The 22,651-nt window shown below is 58.0% G+C and overlaps 2 protein-coding genes across 4 annotated transcripts; one reads left to right on the top strand and one right to left on the bottom strand.

Annotated features, from left to right (window-relative positions):
- Positions 1 to 2,647: 2,647 nt before the first annotated feature.
- SIPA1 (signal-induced proliferation-associated 1) lies at positions 2,648 to 11,060 on the top strand. Of its 2 annotated transcripts, XM_087821990.1 has the most exons (16): positions 2,648 to 2,754; positions 3,019 to 3,785; positions 4,449 to 4,576; positions 4,662 to 4,838; positions 5,741 to 5,915; positions 6,644 to 6,747; positions 6,983 to 7,140; positions 7,228 to 7,837; positions 8,149 to 8,423; positions 9,297 to 9,515; positions 9,633 to 9,744; positions 9,840 to 9,948; positions 10,042 to 10,143; positions 10,235 to 10,289; positions 10,506 to 10,584; positions 10,681 to 11,060. In XM_087821990.1, exons 1-16 carry the CDS (start codon positions 2,663 to 2,665, stop codon positions 10,825 to 10,827), a joined length of 3,309 nt encoding a protein of 1,102 aa, XP_087678116.1. In that variant the 5' UTR covers positions 2,648 to 2,662; the 3' UTR covers positions 10,828 to 11,060. The 2 variants fall into 2 exon arrangements, with proteins under 2 accessions (XP_087678116.1, XP_087678115.1); XM_087821989.1 differs by lacking the exon at positions 2,648 to 2,754 and having other exon boundaries at positions 3,041 to 3,785.
- Positions 11,061 to 13,798: 2,738 nt separating this feature from the next.
- RELA (RELA proto-oncogene, NF-kB subunit) lies at positions 13,799 to 22,651 on the bottom strand. 2 transcript variants are annotated; one of them, XM_087821991.1, is made up of 11 exons: positions 22,568 to 22,651; positions 21,980 to 22,006; positions 21,727 to 21,878; positions 21,434 to 21,582; positions 20,448 to 20,539; positions 19,976 to 20,107; positions 19,039 to 19,143; positions 18,609 to 18,821; positions 16,396 to 16,476; positions 16,227 to 16,301; positions 13,799 to 15,184 (listed from the first exon to the last, which is right to left on the bottom strand). In XM_087821991.1, the coding sequence occupies exons 1-11, from the start codon at positions 22,572 to 22,574 to the stop codon at positions 14,592 to 14,594; spliced, it is 1,626 nt and encodes a 541-aa protein (XP_087678117.1). In that variant the 5' UTR covers positions 22,575 to 22,651; the 3' UTR covers positions 13,799 to 14,591. The 2 variants fall into 2 exon arrangements, with proteins under 2 accessions (XP_087678117.1, XP_087678118.1); XM_087821992.1 differs by lacking the exon at positions 22,568 to 22,651 and adding an exon at positions 22,370 to 22,388.

Genomic DNA, 22,651 nt, shown 5'->3' on the forward strand with positions numbered 1-22,651 from the left:
GCTGGAGGGTAAAGGAGTTGGGCAGGACGGAGTGGATGAGGGTGGAGAGGATGCAGGGTGTGGGTCTGGGCTCTGAGGGAGATCAAGTTCAGACCAAGGTGGGGCTCAAGTAGGCCTGGATCGCCTTCCTCGCAAGCCTGTTTCCTTTTCAAGCCTTGATCTGAAATTCATCTTGTTTAATTTCTCACCTCTATAATATTTGAAGACTTCTAATTCCAGTGGCTGGCTCCTACAATTATAAGCCCTGACCTTGGCCAAGACCTTTCTCTGAATTCAATTTCTCTAGCTATAAAAATGACCCCTGTCTAAGGTGTTTTAAGTATAAATGAAAGTGTGCGTAGAGCAGAGCCCAGTGCTTAGCAAGTGTTCAGACAGAAACAGTCTTATTTCCTGAGCACCTGTTCTGTGCCGGGGAGAGCTGGACACTAGGTATCCTGCTCTAGCCCTCCCAGTTGGTCTGGAGGGCAGGTACGCTTGTTTAGCCCAAGACTGGGAAACCGGACAGCTCACTGGCCCGGGCGGAGCTCTGGCAGGCGCTCTGCTCGGGTGGGAAGCGTGCAGCCAGCTCCGGGCCCAGCCCCGCCCCCGCTGCTGTGGCCCCGCCCCCGGCATGGCCCCGCCCCCAGGCGGAGCGGGCACCGGAGCGGTAGCCGGAGAGCCGGCAGTGGGACCCCAGCGCGGGAGGCGGCCGCCGGGCGGGAGCCCTAGAGGTACCAGCGCGCGTGGGGGAGTGGAGTCACCACTGTCGGGCTGGACAGGGAGAACGTGGACTGACGTGGGCTCGGGTGGTGTGTGTGTGGGAGGGGGATCCTTGCCGCGTTAGCCGCCCGTACCTTCCCAACCTCCCTCCGGACTCCGGCTCCAGTCCTGAGTCGGAATGTCTAGTCCCTTGCCTCCAGCCCCCAGGCTCCCACTTTGTCCTCTGCTTGACGGCCCCACCGGGCCGGTGTGCGAGTGTGCGAGCGAGTGAATACGGCGGCCCCTGACTTCTCTCAGTGGCACTGGCGACTGCCCCTGCTGCTGGCTGTGTGCAGAGCTCCCCCTGTTTGGGGGCTCCCCTGCTCCCTGGGTGGCCTCCTCCCTAGTCTTTGCACACCACTCCCAGTCCAGGGCCAGGCCTAGGAGGAAACATCTGTCGCACCCCCTGGCAGCAGAAATGGGGTCATGACCTCCAGATGTGCTGGGAAGCATCCAGCGCCTCCTCCTGGGGCAGCCGGGCCTTCCGGATCTGTGGGGGCGGGGCCAGCCCCCCCTTCCCCAGTGACACAGGCTGGGAGGAATGTCCCGGCCTCAATGGACCCTGTGTGAAGCTGCTGGGTGGGGGGCAGAGCCCAAGAACATCCCCCAAGGCAGGGCCTGAGCCCGGCACTGGGCCAAAGCAAGAGCAGCCCATGGGGTGTGCACGTACACACAGGGAGCTCAGCTCACACAGAGCAGGGGACTGCACAGACCCCTCCCTCCTGTCCCCTTTCACCCCCTCCACACACCACAGTCCAGGCCCAAGAGCTTGGCACATGGAGCCAGGCCCTGCATCTGCCTCTACACACTTAACACATGGCCGGCTTCACTCGCTTCACCCTCCAGTCTCCCCGCAGTGTTGCGAAGGAATGGGAATGGTTAAGCCCATTTTAGAGATGAGAACAGAAGCTCAGGGTCAGCATCAGAGCTTGTCTTAGAAGAAACAAGGGAGGAGGCACTTGGAGCTTTGGAGGCCTACCCTTGCTTGGTTCTGAAGCTTAGCTGAGGGGTGCATGGAGCCCCTGCCCCCACCCCCTCCTAGCCCAGCCCCAGGCAGTGTTACTGGATGATGTACACAGACCCACTAGCAGGAGCCTGCACCCCTAGTGACCAACTCCATCTTGGGTTCACTTGTGGGTGGCTCTCCCTTATGTTCTCACACCACTTTGCACCTGCCCCTGGCCTCAACACATTTCCGCACCTAGCAGGTCCCTGGGGCCTTGGGTGTCTCAGTCTTACATCCTGTGAGATCTTGAGCCTCAGCCCAACCCCCATCTGCCCCACACCTCTACACTCAGGGACAGGAGTGGGTGGGTACAGCACTGTTTAGTTCCCTAGAGATTGACAGAGCCAGGTTCACATCCTAGCTCTGACATGAGATTGCTTCAGGCAAGAGCATCCCCTTATCTGGACCTCAGCTTGACTGTCATACAAGGTTCGGACCTCCCTGTCAGCATCAGTGAGGCCAGATAGGAGGAGATCCCCAAGGGTCCCAGTTCCAGCAAAGGGGCTCAGTCATTGTGACTCACTCCCCTTCCCCCAGGCATGGCCACAGTAGCCTGCAAGAGGGTGAGCCAGGGCCTGTCCTTCAGGCCAGTGTGACTTGGGTCCCATGACTGAGCTGGTGTGACCCCACCACCTTCCTCAGGATGTGGGGCTGGGCAGGGGGCTGGGCCCAGAGTTGGGGCCACTTCCTGTGCCAAAGGAAGTCCTCTTGTCGTTCCTGTTGCCCTGCCAGTGCCCCCTGGGAACCTCTGTGTCCTTGAGGTTTTGAGGCCGTGAGGGCCAGGGCATTGAGACATGGCCTCTGGGTGCTCACCTCCTCAGGGACCCCAGAGGAAGTGGGAAGGGCAGGGAGGAAAGTCTCTGGGGACAGGACGTCCTCCCTTTGTCAAGTGGGCAGGACCCAGACACCAGTGGCCCCATGGGTTTCCCGTCCCAGCCGAGACAAATCATCTGTCCAGTTGGGCCAGGCCTTGGTGGGAACCCTCAGTCTGGGCCCAGGCCAAAGCCAAGGTGTGTGAATGGCAAATGGAGGACAGGCTCCAGATCCTCAGGGCCAAGGACCGGACAGCCTAGCCCTGGCCCTTCCCAGCACTAAGCTGGAGGAGGGGGCTGGAAACCTTAGCCGAGGCAGACGAGGAAGTGGCCAGGAAAGCGGAAGCGGCTTTGATGGTCTCAGAGGGGGCCGGAAGCCACCCGTGTGGAGGAGGACCAGGCTGGAAACCTGGGTTCCTGTTTTCTCCCCAGTCCCCTCTGAGCAGCCCCCTCCTCCCTCAGGGCAGGAACCAGCCTGCCGGCTGGGAACCAACCATCCAGCACACCCGTGCCCAATGCGGCCGGGTCCCCGGAAAGCCAGGCCCGCTGCACGCCCATGTGGGCCGGCGGCGCTGGGAGCCCTCGACGGGGCACGGCCCCTGCGCCCACCGATGACCTCTTTGCCCGAAAGCTGCGCCAGCCAGCACGGCCCCCGCTGACACCACATACCTTCGAGCCAAGGCCAACCCGGGGCCCCCTCCTGCGCAGTGGCAGTGACGCAGGTGAGGCCCGGCCCCCCACGCCAGCCAGCCCTCGAGCCCGTGCCCACAGCCACGAGGAGGCCAGCCGCCCTGCTGCGGTCCCCCCTCGACTCTTCACTGACCCACTGGCACTGCTGGGGCTGCCAGCTGAGGAGCCGGAGCCCTCCTTCCCGCCAGTGCCTGAGCCCCGCTGGTTCGCCCACTATGACGTGCAGAGCCTGCTCTTTGACTGGGCTCCAAGGCCTCGGGGGACAGGGGGCCACACAGAGGCCAGCTCTGGGACCCTGGCCTCGGCTGAGGACCGGACTGTCAGCTCAGACCTGCTGCTTGAGGCACCTGGTTTTGTGAGTGAGCTTGGGGGTGAAGGTGAACTGGGCCTGGGTGGGCCCGTGTCCCCACCTGTGCCTCCTGCACTGCCCAACGCAGCCGTGTCAGTCCTGGAGGAGCCACAGAACCGAACCTCAGCCTACAGCCTGGAGCACGCAGACCTGGGTGCTGGCTACTACCGCAAGTACTTTTATAACAAAGGTGAGAGGAAGGCGGCCGGGAGGGGCAGAGGTCCCTGTCACCTGCAGTACACACCAGTAGTACTCATGAGCTGTCCACTCTCTGTCAAGTCTCTGGCCGTGTGGAGGGTTGGCTCTGCCTCTGGGCCAAGGCTTCTCTGCTGGGCCCAGCTTTACCCACCTCCCTAAGGCCACCCAGCCTCCACCCCAGCCAGGCACGCCCCTGCTTCCATCTGGTTCATCTTCATACTCCTCTGGGCTGGAGAGAGATTTTGTACCTACATTTCTGTGAGGTGAAAACTGAGGCCTGAAAACCCCTGCAACCCAGGACCTGGTTCTGTTCAGTGTCCAGAAGGGAGGGTCCCAGACATCCTGGAGAATATGGGCATGCTGGGCAGGGTCATGGCAGGATCTAGGCGTGGGAGCAGACAGGCATTGGCCTCCTGGATCTGACAAGGTGTGACAGGGCAGAGATGCAGAGGGGCGTGGCATAGGGCCCGGGGTCCAGGCGCTGGCACTTGGCTTGGTAGGATGTGGGTGGAGCTTCGGAGGGCTGGGCCTTAGTCTAGGGTCTGCTTTAGGAGATGAGAAGGGGCCTGAGTGGGAACTTAGTGATGGGCGTGGTCCAGCGAGGGTGGGACTGCAGGGTTGTAGGACAGGTCATATGCTGTCTGCGGCCCCCCAGAACACCAGAACTTCTTCGGACTGGACGAGGTGCTTGGTCCGGTGGCAGTGAGCCTGCGGCGGGAGGAGAAGGAGGGCAGCGGAGGGGGCACTCTACACAGCTACCGTATCATCGTGCGGACCATACAGGTGGGCCGGGGTCATGGGACCAGACCGTGGATTTCATCCTCAACAACCCGTGTGTATCCTGAGTGCCCCTGCATTTCCTCCTCAGCTCCGGACTCTCCGTGGCACCATCTCAGAGGAGGCGCTGCCACCAGGGCCCCCGAAGGGCCTGTCCCCGCGGAAGCTTCTGGAGCATGTAGCGCCCCGGCTGAGCCCCACCTGCCTGCGCCTGGGCTCAGCCTCACCAAAGGTGCCGCGTACGCTGCTCACGCTGGACGAGCAAGTGGTGAGTGGCCGCGGTGCCCCCAGCCCTAATGCTAGACCTGGTCTGAACCCAGCCTGCCAGCTCTCATACACCTAGCCCTGACCCTGATCCTGGACAGGACTGTGACCCCAGGGAAGCTGGCTTTCAGTGAGAGGGTATCAGAGGTCATCTGGAGCCTTGCCTCTATAAATAAGATCTAGAGCAGCAGCATCCACACCGTCTTGGAGCTTGTTAAAATGCAGATACTTGGGCCTGGCCTCAGAGCTAGTGAAAGAAAGCCTGTACTTTAAGAAGATCCAGGGGAGTTGGGGTTTAGGAGCTGGGGTGGAAGTGGGGCTGCAGGGGATGGGGGGATGAAATTAAAGTGGGGACTGTGGTTACAGACAGGATTAGATGAAGAAGGGAGGCAAGAGCTGGGGGCAATGGGTCTTGTTTGCATGGGGTCATAGTGCCTTGAACTGTGCAGTTAACTACAGATGGGAAGGAGCCAGGAGCAAACAATGAGCAGGGGCAGTGTGGGACTCAAGGCCTCCATAGGCTGGGGGGGTGTGTGTGCCTGGGATTTGAGGGAGCAGGGGAAATGAGGAGGATGACTTTGAACATTTATTGGGACTGAGCACACCGTGTTCAGGGCCCTTTCCATGAATCACCTCCTCTGTGGCCGCAGGAGAACCAGCCCCTCCCAGTCCTGTCCACTTGTGACCTCTACTCTCCTGAGCACTGGGAGCAGGACAGACCAAACCCACTTGATAGGCAAGGACACAGAGATGGCTTAGAGAGGTTGGCCCTCAGGGCCAGGCAGCAAGGCAGCCCAGCCTCCAGGCCAGTGTCCCATCCAATCCCCAAGGCCTGGTGGGGGTGGGACTGGGAGGGACTGAGGCCTGTGCTTTCTGCCTGTGCCCTCCCTGGCCCCCCTCCCCCAGCTGAGCTTCCAGCGCAAGGTGGGCATCCTGTATTGCCGGGCGGGCCAGGGCTCAGAAGAGGAGATGTACAACAACCAGGAGGCGGGACCGGCCTTCATGCAGTTCCTCACCCTGCTGGGCGACGTGGTGCGGCTCAAAGGCTTTGAGAGCTACCGGGCCCAGTTGGACACCAAAAGTGAGGACCAGGGCCCTGGGGGTTGAGGGGTGGGGGTAGACCCGCCTGAGGAGCAGGATGCCTTGGTGAGAACCAACTGTCCTGTCACTTCTCTGTCTCCTATTGTCCTAGGGTTGGGGCCAGGAGTGGCGAGTTCTTAGGGTAGGCTGGGGACATGGGTCAGGGGCTGCAAAGGCCAAGCCATGGGCTAGGAGGAGGGGCTGGGACTGTCCCCAAGGCCCTGGGGCCTACTGCCTCAGCTGGGGCCAAGGAGGCTTGGGAGCACCACCCCCTCCATCAAACACACATATTCCAACAGCTCAGGCTCCTGAGAGTGTCCTGCCTCCTGGTTGGAAGGGTGCCAGGACCCGTGGGAGGCGTTTTTATTGAGTATCTCCTGCCTGCCTTCCACTCTCGCTGCTCAACACATGCTGGTGCCTGGGCCAACATCTGTTCTTTCCTAGGACATCTGTCCTGACTCTCTCTTGGCAGGCCATTTCTTATTTCTGTCTTCATTCTATCTCAGCACCCCCAATCTGACCCCAGGCTAGAGGCTGGAACCTTGGGTGGAGGGGAAGTGGAGCAACCCAGGCTGAAGACCTCATAGCCTGGACATTGGCTGGGGGCATGAAGGGTTGTCCACCTGCTGGTTGGGGGCACAGAGGCTCCAAACCGCAGGCAAGGATGGTAGGTTCAAGCCAGCCAGGTGACCCTTTCTCTCCCTCTGTGTCCCAACTCCCTGGCCACAGCGGATTCCACGGGCACACACTCGCTCTACACCACGTACCAAGACCATGAAATCATGTTCCACGTGTCCACAATGCTGCCGTACACCCCCAATAACCAGCAGCAGGTGTGAGAGGTCTGGGGAACCATGGAGGGGTGATGTGGGGATGGCAATATTTGAGCCTTGGCCTGAGCTCTGTTGACCTCCAACAACCCTCCCAGCTGGTAACCCTCCTTAAAGACAAACACCCAGGGGCAGATGGTGGAACCCCTGGTGCGCAGGCTCTGCCCTGCCTGACTGAATAGGAGGGACTTGGAGGGCAGACAGGTCCCACTCACATCCCCCTGCATCTAACCCCCAGCTCCTGCGGAAGCGCCACATTGGCAACAACATTGTGACCATCGTGTTCCAGGAACCAGGCAGCAAGCCCTTCTCCCCCACCACCATCCGCTCACACTTTCAGCACGTGTTCCTGGTGGTGCGGGCACAAGCGCCCTGCACTCCGCACACCTCCTACAGGTGGGTGCTCCGGTGGTCCCAGTTCTGCCACCTGCAAGGCTTCCCGGATCCTTCCTGTTGCCCCTGACTACCGTCTTCCTCCCATAGGGTGGCTGTGAGCCGCACCCAGGACACCCCGGCCTTTGGTCCAGTTCTGCCCCCAGGTGGAGGCCCTTTCCCCGCCAACGCCGACTTCCGGGCGTTCCTGCTGGCCAAGGCGCTCAATGGCGAGCAGGCGGCAGGCCACGCACGCCAGTTCCACACCATGGCCACGCGCACGCGCCAGCAGTACCTACAGGACCTGGCCACCAATGAGGTGACCACCACGTCGCTGGACTCAGCTTCCCGCTTTGGCCTGCCCTCCCTGGGCGGGAGGCGACGGGCGTCCCCTCGCAGTGCAGGTGCCGAGCTGCAGGCGCCTGGCGCGCTGGTGTGGGGAGTGCGCGCGGCACCGGGGGCACGGGGCTTGGCCGGTGGCCAGGCGGGCAGCGCCGATGATGCGGAGGTGCCCTGCCTGCTGGGCATCTCTGCCGAGGCTTTGGTGCTGGTGGCGCCACGCGACGCCCGCGTAGTCTTTAACTGTGCCTGTCGCGACGTGCTGGCCTGGACCTTCTCGGAGCAACAGCTCGATCTGTACCATGGCCGTGGGGAGGCGATCACCCTGCGGTTCGACGGGCCCCCTGGGCAAGCTGTGGGCGAGGTGGTGGCGCGCCTGCAGGTAAGACCCAGGAACGAGGGCGGGGCGAAAGGGCGCTGCCGGGTCCCTCCACGCGTCTGGGGCGCAGCCTGCTGTGGAACCCATTCCCGCTGCCTCTCTTGCGAAAGGGAGAGCCAAGGGGGGCAGTCCCAGCCCGAGTTTAGCGAAGCTGGAGCTGTGGGGTCCTCGGGCGGGAGACCTGGTCTCCGAGCCGCGGGACCCTCACGCTCTGCTGGGGGGCTGGGGTGGGGGGAAGGGCTGTGTGGCCTCGGACGAGGTTGCTGGGGTGGCCCCGCCTCGGGTCGGCCCCCTTATGCCACGCCCCGCCCCAGCTGGTGAGCCGCGGCTGCGAGACCCGCGAGCTGGTGCTGCCCCGCGACGGCCAGAGCCGCCTGGGCTTCGAAGTGGACGCCGAGGGCTTCGTCAAGCACGTGGAGCGCTTCACGTTCGCGGAGAAGGCGGGGCTGCGGCCCGGGGCGCGCCTGCTGCGCGTGTGCGGCCAGACGCTGCCCAGCCTCGGCGCGGACGCTGCGGCCCGGCTGCTGCGCTCCGCGCCCAAGGTCTGCATCACCGTCCTGCCCCCGGACGAGAGCGGCCGGCCCCGCAGGTCAGGGCGCCCGATGGGCGCGGGAAGGCGGGGGACTGCGCAGCTGGCCGCGCGTGTGTCGCCATTAGCATTCTGGAGAAGCTGAAGGCCTTTCCTTCTTGAGAAACCCCAGCCTCTATATCTCTAAACAGCACTTTCCTCGGGGGTAGAATGAAGCCATTTAGTAAAGGAGTGTGCCCAAGTTCTACTAAAACTTTATTTTTTTTTTTTATTTTTTAAATATGTCTTTATTGATTTCAGAGAGAGGAAAGGAGAGGGAGAGAGAGAGATAGAAACATCAATGACGAGAGAGTCATTGATCGAGCCCGCAACCCGGACATGTGCCCTGACCAGGAATCGAACCCCGATCGCCTGGATCCCAGGTCGATGCTCAACCGCTGAGCCATGCCCGGTCGGGCTAAAACTTTATTTATAGACACTAAAATTTGAATTTTATGATTTTCACATGTCATCAAATGTTCTTTTTATTTCTTTCAACTATTTATAAATGTAAAAACGACTGTTGGTGTGCATTAGTTCAAAAACAGGCACATCTAAAACATAAAAGCCACAGGCTGGAATTTGGTCCCCAAACAGTAGTTGTATTATTATTTAAATCCTCACAGCAAGGTATGAGATCAGTACTATTACCCCCATTTCACACATGGAGAAGTGGACCTTCAGAGTGATTTGCCCAGGATACACAGGGGCAGCGCTGCGATTTGGTCTGGAAAAATGGCCAATAGCCAGGCAAACATTTTTCACTGTTAGGGAGTTTAGAGAGCTCTCCTGGAAGTGAGCCTCAGAGACAGCTGGAGGACCTGAAGATGAGCGGTAATGCCAGATGCTGGGGCAGGGGTGTTCCTACTTAAAGCTGCCCCTTCCTCCCCCCAGGAGCTTTTCGGAGCTGTACAGGCTGTCTCTGCAGGAGCCCAGCCGGCGGGGGGCCCCAGAGCCAGTGCAGGATGAGGTCCCTGAAGTGGCCCTGATGCCCATCACAAAGCAGCTGCTTCACATGTGCCTGAGTGATGGCAGCAGTCCGCCAGGGCCCGGAGACCTCGCGGAGGAGAGGACTGAGTTCCTGCACAGCCAGAACTCGCCATCGCCCTGCAGGTGCGCCCTCGGCCACGCTTCTCATCCGGCCCAGTGAGGCTGGGCAGGCAGGCCTCTGAAAGCAAGACCATGGGGTGCATGCAGCTTCTAGTGCTGAGCTGTCCTTGTTCTCCCCAGCTCTTTGTCAGATGAGGCCCCAGTCCTGCCCAACACTACCCCGGACCTCCTCCTGGCTGCCACAGCCAAGCCACCAGCACCTAGTGCTGGCAGGGAGACACCCCCCACCCAGGTGAGCAGATACAAGGCTCTGCAACCCTATAAGCAGCGGTGGGCACAGTGGTGATAGTGGGCATCGCTGCACCCATATCCATTTCTGCCCCTCAGGATGGGCCAACCAGCCCCAGTGGTGGTAAGGACAGGGGTGACCTGGCCCCAGAGCTGAGGGACTCCTTCCTGCCACGAACTTTGTCTCTTCGAAACTCCATCAGCAAAAGTGAGTGTGGAACGCAGTGGGCTATAGGCTAGGAGGCAGGCGGTGGGGAAGCTGGCCTGGGCTTCCCTGGCTGAGCCCACTTCCTTTGCCCAGTCATGTCTGAGGCAGGCAGTGAAACTCTGGAAGACGAGTGGCAGTCCATCTCAGAGATCGCCTCCACTTGCAACACCATCCTGGAGTCGCTGTCCCGGGAGGGTGAGGCCACTGAGAGCGCTGTGGGGAGGAGCCAGGATGGGGCTCTTATTTCCTTTACCAACCTGCTCAAACGGTCCCTCTTTCCCCATAGGACAGCCCATCCCAGAGAGTGGAGATACCAAGGAAACCCCAAAATCTGATGCTGAGTAAGGCTCTGCACCCTAATCTAGCCCCTTCACCATGCCTCTGTGACCACCGTCTGCCCATTCAGTGGAGTTAAGCATTGTCCCAGGGTTCTGCTTTCACACATCCATGTGTCTGAGAAGATGGGGGTTGGGCCGCTCTCATCCAGGAGGGTCTGGGAGCAGCTGTGGCATTGCCCTGTGCCTCAGTTCTGCTGAGTGCTGACCCCCTGTCCTCAGGCCAGAACCTGGGAGCCTGTCCGAGAAGGTCTCTCACCTGGAGTCCATGCTCAGGAAGCTGCAGGAGGACCTGCAGAAGGTGATGGGCTGGCTGGGGTTTGCTGGGGAGTCACAGGGCTGCCCCAGGAAAGGGACCAGTCATTCTGATTCCTGCTTCCTGGCCCCGCTCCCCCAGGAGAAGGCAGACAGAGCAGCCCTGGAGGAGGAGGTTCGGAACCTGCGGAACAACAACCGGCGGCTGCAGGCCGAGTCGGAGAGCGCGGCCACACGCCTGCTCCTGGCCTCCAAGCAGCTGGGCTCGCCCAACACCGACTTGGCCTGAGCCGTCTAGTCCAGCCTTAGCCTGGCTGTGGACCTGCTCAGAACTGCCCAAGTCCTTTAGGGCACCGGGGTCCCACTGGGCCCTGGGCCCCCCTCAGGAACTCTCCCTGCGCAGAGGCGCGTCTTAGCACTGCCCCCTCTCCCCAGCCCAAAGTTTCCTCTACTCCATTCCTGTTTGTAAATATTCTGTGAAGAAAAGGGGACTTCAGGGAGTAAAGAAGCCACTGCTGTTTATGTCTGTTTGTGTTTGATGTTCATGACATGACAGGAAGGCGTTTTGCCCCCAGAGGCCCCAGCCAAGCTCCCAGGACCAGTGAGAAAGGCAGGCCCTGGGGACATTGGCTCAGGATTGGACTGGCACTCGCTGAGGGGCTCTCTGATGCTAGGCCTCCCCTTTGGCTTCTCTTCCACAAATATTTATTTGGTCTGTTGGGAAGCATGTAGCCACACCCACACCTGTTCTGCTGAGTCGGCCAAGCCAGGCCCAGCCAGGCCCCTGCCCTGGAACCAAACCTGAGGGCCTGAGATCTGGGGCAGAGGGTGGATCTGCAGGGCAGGGAAGAGATGGAGCTTAGGGTCAAGGAGAGCCAGACCACACCCCCTTATGAAGGCTTCTCACCTTGCAAGGCCCTATCCCCCAGTGTAGGCCCTACCTCTCCTCTCTAGTCACTGAGCTCCCAAGCCTGGTATTCCCTCTATCACAGGGCCAGATCTTACAGGGCCCAATTCCAGAGGCGGTGGTGTCTGTGCCTCAGTTGGCTGGGAGGTTCCATGTCCTGGAGGAAATCCCCTTGACCTACTTCTCTCCTGACCTGCCTATGACCTTTTGTTCTTGCCCAGGCTAGGCCCTCTCCCATGAGCGCCATCAGCAGGGCCAGACTGGGATTTCATCTAAACCTTTAGTTTTCTGAATCTGAGGCCCCAACAGGGCACTGATTTCTCCAGGGTCACATGCCTAGTCCAGCCCCTTCTGCAGGCTGGCTGAGGCTCACCCTGCTGAGACCCAGGCACTGGGTCCACCCATTAACTTAGGCTTTGGCAGGATGAACTGGGCTTTGAGGAACAGCATCAGGATATTAGGCTTCATGGAGAAGGTAATGCAAGGCTGGGTTTTGAAGGTTGAGTCAAAGGTATCCCGAGTTGGAACGGTCTGGGGGCTACTGGACTGGAGTCAGGGCAAGAGGCCACAGCTGAATCAGAAAGAGCTGTGAAGGGTGCACTAGGGTCCTGGACTAGCAGTTCCCAACACTCCAGCTTTACCTGGTGTGGACTATACTGAGCAGCCCTCACGGGGCAGTGTGGGAGGCTCTGGCCACTCTGTGCAGAAAACGGATCTGGTCATGTCGTAGATAGATGTTCAAAGGGAGACCAATGAGGTGAAATTTGGGTGTCAGAGCCCTTTGTTTGCAGAGAAAGCAAAGCCAGGGAGGAGGCTGTAACAGCAGCCCCAGCGGGAGGTGGTGGTGGTTTAAATTAGGTCATGGGGTAGAGATGGGGAGACCTGGGCAGGCTTGTCAGGACCTGGTGATGGGAGTGGATTTGGGGAGAAAATGCAGCATCCACAGTGGTAGCCGAGTTTCTGGCGGGAATCCCTTGAGGAGCACAGGGCCATGGCTGGGATGGGGAGGGCAGGCTGGGACATGGCTCTGATCGTTTGGAACAGGGCTGGTTGGAGAGGCCTGAGGGACTTCGGTGCGCAGAAGGGAGAGGTCTAGGCTGGAGATAAGGATTTGGGACTGGTGAGCCATGAGAAGGATGAGGTCACTCAGGAAGTGTGGGAAGGGCCATTAGAGAGCTTCCGGGGGTCATGGGAGGACACTGCAGGACACTGGGAATGCCAAGAGCGAAATGAGACGTGGCTGGAGTACTCTGTGCCTCAGGTTGGCCACACTGCGGGCAGCTCCGACACCCACTTCCTCGGGTTAGGAGCCTTCTCACCAGGCCAGGCCGCTCTCGGGCTCGCCCGGACGCCCACAGCCCCGAGGCTCCGCTGAGCCCCGCCTCCCAGGGGCCGCCGACCCGCTCGCCCAGGCCCTGCCACGGCGACCGGGTGCGCCCCTCGCGGAAGTGCAGCTGGTGCTGACCCCTGACCAGCCCACCCCGCTTCAGGCCCCACCACCGGCCCCGCCCCCTGAGCCAGAGGCTGCAGCGAGGTCCACGCTAGTCTCCAGTTCCACGACATTCCGCCGCCCGCTGGCGTGTCCCGCTGCAGGCCTGGCCACCGGAGCCTGCGCCCAGGGTCCGCTGTGCCCTCAGGGGCCTCGCTAGCAGTTGCAGCAAGTCTCACTGATAAATCGCTTGCCCCTGCCTTCACCCTCCCGCAACGGTGCAAAGCCCGGGACACAGACGTCATCAGCTTCAGGGGTTTTCCCAAAGCGCACTACTCGGTTTCCAGATGCAGAATACTACACGTGCGCATGCGCACTCGTAAAGGCAGGGCCTCGCGCTCCGACCCTGCTTCACTGCGCATGCGTCAGGCCAAACCGGAAGTACCTCTGCTCTAGCTGTTTGGGTTGTGTCCTGGCTTTGTTTAGGAGTTGTGGGAATGCAGATTTAAGATTTTTTAGACCCTTGGCCCTAGCAGAACAGGCTATCAAACCATAGACCTTTATCTGGCACTTCCCCAACAGACGCCCTCTCCAAACCTTAGCCCACGTTCTTGATCTTTTACAGCCGGGCCCCATTGAAGCTTTCCAACATTGTCTTACCCTGCTCACCTACAAATGCTGGCTAGTCCCTCATTGAGACCCACCTTCCTCTGTCGACCCTACGAACTTAAGCTTCCCACAGTCAATGGGCCCTATTGGGAACCCCACCCACCTTAGCTGTCTATTTTCATCCACTGGACAGTGACTAGGGATTTTCAAGGGCACCCTCAGACTGCAAGCTCCCAGATGACAGTGTAAATATTCATCCAAGTCTGTATCACCAATGCCCAGCCTGATGTGACCAGAAAGCAGGCAAACCTCTGATAGGCTTGGCAACAAATTTATTAGTTCAGAATAGAAAGAGCAGGAGTCCAACTGCTTTGATTCTTCAGTAAAAACAGCTTCTTCACTGGAGAGCTGCCAGCCTGCCGTCCCCACTCTCCAGACAACTCACCCTCCTATTAAGGCACTTGAAAAAGGTGTTAACAGAAAAGTCTCAGACCCAACCTCCCTGGATTATGCAGAGGGCCAGAGCTGTCCCATCAATCTCTTCAGCCACAGCTGAGCAAAGAAAAGAGCTGGCAGAGACTTTGGCAGGGCAGAAGTCCAGCCTCTCAAATGCTGGTGTTATGCATGAGGGCAATGCCAGCACCACAGAAGAGCTGGTAACAGGAGCATCATTTTGGCTCAAATGTAAATGAATCCATGATTTGAGGAAGACACTTGATAGTAAGGCTTTGTGGCCTCCAAGGCCGTAGCTCCAGCCTGTCCCTCTCTCTAGGAGAGTACTAGAAGCTGGAGGGTGGGGCTGGGGGCCTCCAGAATTCCCTACAGAGAGAAAGGAGCTTAACATAAGGATAGAGGAAGGAAGAGTTTGAGTCCTCCCAGCTCCCCCATTTCCAGAGAAGTTAATGCTTCTGCTTAAGCACCTCCAAAATGAGAGATAGAAAGATACTGCCAATAAAAGAGTAAATACACCCTCCTCACCACAAAGACATCGCCCAAAGAAGTTGGGGGCAGTTGGAGCACATACACCCCCAGAATCCATAAGTGCTTGCTTTGGGAGGGCTTCAATCTCCTGCAGCCCACTGCTAGGGGCAAGGCAGGTGTCACTCCCTTAGGAGCTGATCTGACTCAGAAGGGCTGAGAAGTCCATGTCTGCAATGGAGGAGAAGTCTTCATCCCCTGAGAGAAGGCCGTTGGGGAGCCCAGAGGCCCCAAGGGGAGCGGGAGCTGGGTCAGGGGGATTCTGGGACCCTGTAACCAGGCGTGTTATAGCCTCAGGGTACTCCATCAGCATGGGCTCCGTTGTGTGTGGGGCCATAGACACACCCTGGTTCAGCATTTGCTGAAACTCAGAGTTGTCGACGGATGCCAGGTCTGTGAACACGGCTGGGTCAGTGTTATTGCCCAACAGGGCCCCCAGATCTTCATCAGCATCAAACTGCAGCTGTAGCAGGGCCTCCGTCAGTGTCCCTTCCCCTGCCTGGGTGGGCTTGGGGGCAGGCGGGGCCACAGCCTGAGCAAGGCTGGAGGCTAGGACTGGGACAGGGGCTGGGGCCTGAACCAGAGCTGATGCCATGGCTGGGGCAGGGGCTGCTGCCAAGGCTGAGGTCTGGTTTGGGATCTGCCCAGGAGAGAAGACCATGGGGGAAAACTCCTCAAAGTTGATGGTGCTGAGGGATGGCGTAAAGGCATAGGGCTGGGGTGCTGGAAGAGAGACAGAGACAGGAGTCAGAGAAAGCATGAGACCCACCCCGTCCTCTCTGTACCCTACCTTATCAGTAGTGCACAGGATCACCCTAGCCGGTTTGACTCAGTGGTTAGAGCGTTGGCTCGTGGACTGAGGGTCCCACATTCAATTCTGGCCAAAGGTATGCACCTCGATTACAGGCTCGATCCCTGGCCCTGGTCGGGGTGTGTACGGAAGGCAACCAATCGATGTGTCTCTCTCACATTGATGTCTCTCTTTCTCTCTCTCTCCCCTTCCCGTCCACCCTCTGAAAAGCAATGGAAAAAGTATCCTCGGGTGAGGATTAAAAAAAAAAAAATAGCGCACAGGATCAATCCCTCCCTGTGCAGTTATGCCAGCACCCTCTGCCCAACCTGACCTAGCCTGTGGGGTCCAGTTCTAGCCTCACGTCCTTGCAGCCCTCTCCACTCCAGCCCTGAAAGCTCTCCTAGTCTTTTAGAAGGATGCTTTCAGAGATCAGCTGGTAAAATGTGATCTTACAGCTGAAAACCCAAGCCTTAAGAGGACATGGGCCCAAGGAGTGCCCAGTGAGTGTAGCCTGAAGCAGGGCACTCTTTTTTGAGCCACACATGAACACATATATTTTGCTATTTTAGACGTGACCTTTTTGTTTCCCTAATTCAACTGAGAGCTGAGGGCAGAGACTGTAACAGCTTTTTAAACTCTGTACCCCTAGGCATCTGATACAGAGTTTTTAACTGGCACAGTGGTTCTCAGACTTCAGTGTGCATTGGCATCCCCAGGAAGTAGCTGGGACCTGGACCACACTTCTGATTCCATAGATCTGCAACGGGGCCCAGGAATCTGCATCTTTACCACTCTCCAGATGGCTCTGGCACAGATAATCAGGTCATGCCCTGAGAAACATGAGCCCGACACACAGCAGTCCTCAGACACCTGCTGGTGAGGTTGAACTGCTCTTTTCTCCCGAGGGGGTGTAAACCATAGGCTGAACAGATTTGAGCCTATAGTTCCTGTGGGACTACAGGAAATCCTTACCAGGCTTAGGGATGGAAGTTGAGCTACGGGAGGGCACAGCAATGCGCCGAGGAGGCGGCCGGGGGTCCGTGGGTCCTGCGGAACAAGTCTGGGTCAGTTCTTGGCCTCCAGGGATCTCCCCTCCTCCACCCACTACCTTCTCTGTAATTCTCCCCACTACCCATCTCACCATTGAAAGGACTCTTTTTCATGATGCTCTTGAAGGTCTCATATGTCCTTTTGCGTTTCTCCTCAATCCGATGACGATCATCTGGGAAAGTAACAGGGAAAAGTGAGTCTTGCTCTTCTCAGCTACACCCCCAAGCTCTCAGAGTGCCCTGAGGAGGAAGGTGATGAGCCAAGCTTTCCTTAGACCCTTTCTCCAAACCTTCCGAGTCAACGAGAAGAGCTGCATGATACAAGAATCCCACAGCTTTCTGAGAAGGCCTCTTGTTGTCTGATCTGTCACCTCTGAAGGGCACATGAGTGCCTCCAGGCAAAGGGGCCATGCTCTGGGAGAGAGGAGCCCTCACGGTGCCCTAATCTCAGCTTATTCTTACCTGCACTGCTCGCATCCCAGCTCCCCTCCAGCCTCGCTCCAGGCCTGGCGGTGATGTCTCTGCACTCTGGGGCACTGAGGCATTACAGGCTTACTTAAGGCTTCCACAAGGGCTCTTATTCTCACCTCTGATGGTTTGATAGTTGAGTCAGAGCTTTCAGAACTGTCTTCCTAACTACAGCAGCACTTGGGTAACTCCGAAGTACTTAACACCATCAGTCCAAAGCCAGCCTCATCATCTCTCCTCAGAAACCTGGCTTTCTCCTCCTGTGTTCTCTCACCACCTGTCTGCCCTGTCACCAGAGCGAGAAACCTTGGACTCATCCTCACCATCTTCCTCTCACTGCCACTATTCACTAACTTGACACATATTTACCAACCACCTGCTAGGTGCCAGGCTCCATCCTAGTCACTGGGGATATGGCCCTGAGTAACCAGACAAGGTTCCTGCTCCCGAGAGTCGACACCCTAGTGACAGAGGGGCAGGGATACAACCATATACGAGAGATAAAAGCACTAAGGAAGAGACACGGGGTGATGATGCTAACAGTGCCGAAAATGAGGTCAGCGAGTCTAGTTTAGAGGTGGCCAGGAAAGCACTGGTGGAAGCCCAGGTGGAAGCCCATCACGTGAAGGTGGGGGGCCAAGCACTTCAAGCAGAGGCAACAGCTAGAACCCAGGTCCTGAGGCGGGACTGAGCTTGGTGCGGGGGATGCTGACAGGTAACGGAGGACAGCAGTCATGATATCATCTCTCTGGCTATTCCCTCTGCAAGGTTCACGCCGCATCTTCTCTTCCTGGACTACTGTGACATCTTCCAGCATGGCCTCCCCTCCTCCAGCCTCTCCCTCTCAGATCCTCTACTCACCGCTGCCAGGCTGAGCTTCCAGATCTGCTCATGTCACTTCTCTGCTTATAAATCTTTGGTGGCTGCCCACTGCCTTCAGGATGAAACCCTGGATGAATGTCTTAAGCCTAACATTCTAGGCTCTCCTGCCTGGGCCTGTTCACTGCCCAATGTCACCTCCCACCACAGAGCTGCCCCCAAACACGCTGTGCATGCTCCGACACCCCTGCTCTTCCACGTGCTGGTCCACCTGCCTAGGGAGTGTGCCTCTATGTCTTTCTCCAATTTACACGGCACCTCCTCCATGCAGCTGTCTCCAGCACATCCCTCCCTCCACTTCGTATGTAACTCTGTGACTTAAGGATCTGTTTTGCATGTGTCTTTCTCATGTGACTGAACTTCTGGAGGTCAGGGAACAAGTCTTATTCATCTCTATATTCACAATACCTGGCACAGGCCCTGGCACCAAGTGGGCTCTCAGTAATTACTTGTGGAATGAACTGATGGCTACTTTGGGGTTGCTTTCCAACTGTATTAGATTGCTCTTAGGGTAGAAAACACTCTCCGGCTAGATACAGGTACTGGAGAGAGGATCATTCTGGCTGTTCCTACTGTGGTCAGATACCCAAAAGCCTGGACCAAACCATGGCTGTGTGATGGTGACAAGAAACACAGTGTGGCAATAGGACCCTGCAGCCAGACAGCCTGGATTCAAGTGCTGACTACGATTCACTACCTGTGTGACCTCAGGCAAATTAGATGCTATCTCCTATCCCAAAAGGCTCCTGAGAGAATAAAATCAGGTAATTCACTGATATGCTTGAAATAGAGGCAAGCCGTTTAACAGGAGCTCAGTAAAGCTGGAGATCATTATTACTAAACAAGGCAAGAGAGAGAACCTGGTTACTGTGTAAATTCCACCCAGCTCCAGCTTTTGACCCTCAACTATGGCCCCAGACATCCAGCCGTGGCTTCGCTGTCCTCGGCTGCTGTGTACCTGTGTCTGGGAGGTACTGGAATTCCATGGGCTCACTGAGCTCCCGATCTGAAGGCCGCCGCAGCTGCATAGAGACACGCACTGGGGCCTGCAGGCTAGGGTCCGCATAGGGAGGTGTCCGGAACACAATGGCCACTTGCCGGTGTACATCAGCTTGTGAAAAGGAGCCTCGGGCCTCCCAGCCTGGTCCCGTGAAATACACTTCAATGTCCTCTGCAGGAGAAGGAGTGGCAGTGTGGGCTGATGTGCTCAACTCACCCACAGCCACCGCCCACCCAATCGCTGATATTTGTCCCTTGAGCTCCATCACAGTGCTGCCCCCGCGGTGTTGGGGGGAGCATGTAAAGCCAGCTCCTGACACTTGCCATCTCCAGGCAGCCATTCCCCTCACCTCCTCTTCCGGAGTCCCACCCTGCCTCCTGGAATGTACCTTTCTGCACCTTGTCACACAGCAGGAAGATCTCATCCCCCCCGAGGCAGCTCCCCGAGTTTCGGTTCACTCTGCAGATCTTGAGCTCGGCTGTGTTGGGGGCCCCTGAGGGTGTGGGAATAAGGAAGAAGCCCTGAGCCACCAGAGGTTTCCAGGTGGCCTACAGGAGATCCAACGCCTGGTGACCCCAAAGTCAAGGTTACCCAGCGCTTGCTCATCGCATCTTTGCAGCCAAGGTTCAACCATTCCCACTGGCCCACTCCAACCAATTCAGCAACTAGTTATCTACTAGCCCCTACCATATGCCCAGCACTGTTCTAGAAATGGAGAATGCAACAACCCACGGAACCTAAACATATCTGCCCTCCTGGAGTTACAGTTCAGTGGGAACCAGTCTGGCCACACCTCCTTTCTCCACCTGACCCAAGCAGTCTTCAAGGCCGAGTTTATTACACTCACATGGCAATGAACTCTTCCCTCCTGACCCCCCCCTCCGTTCAGTTTCCTGTCCTTACGGCCTAGAGCCCTTTTATTTCATTCCTCCTGTTGGTTACTTAATTAAAGACTGCAGTTAATGTCAGCCTAATTGATCTGTGAACTTCCTGTCAGCTTTTATCATTGAAGTATTACTTTCTAACACTGTCTTTTCCTGGGAGTTTATTTCCTGGAGCCATTAATGCAGTTCTGGGCACACCATCCTCTCATCACATACAGGAAATGCCTGTCTCCCATCTGACTCCCTGCCAGCCTGAAAACTACACAAGGGCAGCTCTGGGTCCTCTCTGCCATGGCTCCCAGGCCAGTGGAGCCGGACAGAGGAGAGACGAAAAGTCCAGATGACTGTACAAAGCCCAAGCCCTCTCACAGGCTGTAACCACTCACTCCCTTCCCCTCACAGGCCCATCCCCTCCCCTTCCTGCACTCCCTGGCGACTCACGGTTGTCAAAGATGGGATGAGAGAGGACAGGTGCCAGGCGGAGGGGCCTGCCTGATGGGTCCCGCACTGTCACCTGGAAGCAGAGCCGCACAGCATTCAAGTCGTAGTCTCCGCGCTGCTCTTCTATGGGAACTGCCAGAAAGACAGATGGTCAGGAGAGCCAGGGCAGGGGGTGCGACAGGGAGCTCTGCTAGAAGGGCTGTTTGAGGGTGTGTGAAACAGTAGGAGTCCTAGAGGAGGGAGAGAAGGTTCTAGACCCATCACTGACCTGTGTGACCCTGGCTGTCACGTCCCCTCTCTGGGTCTGTTTTCCCAATGGTAAAATGGGAGTGTACTGAATGGCCAGCAAGATTCCATCTGTACTGTGAGTCTTAGCCAGTGAGGGAGAGATGCAGGGAAGGTGGCTTCGGAAGGGGGACAGAGGGTGGGGGTGCTCCAGGCAGGCCCGGGCCTTCTCCCCCTCAGCCCTCACCTTGGAAGGGGTTGTTGTTGGTCTGGATGCGCTGACTGATGGCCTGCTCCAGGTCCCGCTTCTTCACACACTGGATCCCCAGGTTCTGGAAGCTGAGTTCCCCCGGGCATCAGTCACACTGTCTCCAGCAGCGCCTGGGCCCTCCTGCTTCGCCCAGTCTGCCCCTTCCTCCCCTACCTCCTGACCAGACCACCACTCCATGCTTAACCCTCTCGAATGGCTTCCCACTGCACTGCAATGAAACCCACTCCTTGCTCTGGCTGACAAGACCCTCTGCCTGTGATCTGGCCCTAGCCACAATCCCTGCCGGCTCCTTCCCCAATCACAGAGGCTTCTCTTCTGTTCTCCAACACACTACACTCATTCCCACTCCAAGGCCTTTGCACTTGTTCACTCTGCTTAAAACGTTCCGTCCGCGCTTCCCTACTCTTTCTCACCATGCATCTTACCTGGAAGAGGCCTTCCCAGACCTCCCAGTGCAAAGTAACGCGGACAGCTTCCTCGCTCACCCCATGCTGGGATATTCCAGCTTATTACTAATTCATTTTCATCATTAAGTTATTATTCCTGAACAGTGTTTTGCTTTATTTATATATTTGTTTACAGCCTGTCTCTGTCAACTGGTATGTAAGCTCCAGGGGAGACTGCTGGTTCTATGGTTTTCTTTCTCATTACAAGAGATGTGACACTAAGGGACTCGCTGTTCCAGCCACAGGGGTTGGGGGTCAGAGGTAATTATGGACCCATTCCCATCTGACATGGCTTCCCACTGTGCTGCAATGAAACTGGCATGTACTTGAGAGAGTAGACACATAATACATGATTTTAAGACAAAGGAAATCTGCTTGCAGCTGAGCAGGAGACAGAGCAAGTGTGAGGCATTCTGCCCTGGGTCCAGAAAGTAACACTGTAACAGTGACACAACTGCCCCTCCTCTTGTCCTCCCACCTCACCCCCAAAGCCCTGCCGGCCTGTGGGGAGCTTACCTGTGGATGCAGCGGTCCGGGCAGAGCTCAGCCTCGTAGAAGCCATCCCGACAGTCTTTCCCCACGAGCTCATGGGGGTGAGGCCGGTGAGGGGGGTCCTTAGTAACCAGGGAGATGCGAACTGTCCCTGGCCCTGTGTAGCCATTGATCTGTCCAAAGTACAGACAGCACCCTGAGGTTCAGGAATTTCAGAGCTAACTCCCAGACACAAATTTCAAGGGGACCTGGAGGCAAACCTGCTGGGGATCCACAGTCCCTCCCCACTGACTCCATGTCCCGCAGCCTTTGCTGACCTTAATGGTGGGGTGGGTCTTGGTGGTGTCTGTGCTCCTCTCTCCGGGGATACTGCCTGCTGAGCGGCCCTCGCACTTGTAGCGGAAGCGCATGCCCCGCGGCTTGGGCTGCTCGATGATCTCCACGTAGGGCCCGGAGGCCTGGGCTGGCTCTGCGGGGACACACCAGCCAGCCCCCATCAGGCGGCTGCCCCCACTGCCCCAAGCCCTGGGGAGCTCCTCCCAAAGCACTGAGGACGGATGGTCCACTTACCAGAGGGGAAGATGAGGGGGAACAGGTCTGAAAGGGGAGGGAGAAAGGGGTCAGCACAAGCTCACTTCCGATCTTCACCAGGGAGGGCCTCCCAGGGAAACTGAGTCAGGGCCTGCTCCCTGGAACCTATGGTGAAACTAAGGGGTGGGAGCAAAGCAGCCAGAAACACCTGTTTCCTGAGAGAACACCGGGCATGATGTTCTCCCTTTACTCGGGGAAACTGAGTCAGGGCCTTTTCTACTTTCACAAGAAAAACTAAAAGACAGCACTCCCCACCCGGGATCCTGAGAGGAAACTGAGTCAGATACATTCCGAACAAGAAAACTAAGAACTGCCCTCCTGAGCCCCGGAGGGAAACTGAGTCAAGGCTCACCCCCCTCCACCACCTACTGAGTCAAGGTCCCATCCACGCAGGGGGGACAGTGAGTCAGGCCCCACAACGCCTGCCCCGCCCCACGCCACCATCCGGAGGCCGCTCCCCGCACAGCGCCCCTCGGCGCAGGAAGGGGCGGGAGGCGGCGCGGAGGCTCTCGCCGCGGTTTCCGCGGCGTCGGCGCGGCCACCCCCCGGGGTAGAGGGCGCCCTCACCGTCCATGGCCGGGGTCCCGGGATCCCGGGGGCGGGGCCGGGGTCGCAGCTGGGCCCGCGGGCGCGCTACAGCCGAGCCATTCG

Source organism: Miniopterus natalensis, chromosome 11, assembly GCF_054644295.1.
Source record: "Miniopterus natalensis isolate mMinNat1 chromosome 11, mMinNat1.hap1, whole genome shotgun sequence".
In the NCBI taxonomy this organism is placed as follows: domain Eukaryota; kingdom Metazoa; phylum Chordata; class Mammalia; order Chiroptera; family Miniopteridae; genus Miniopterus; species Miniopterus natalensis.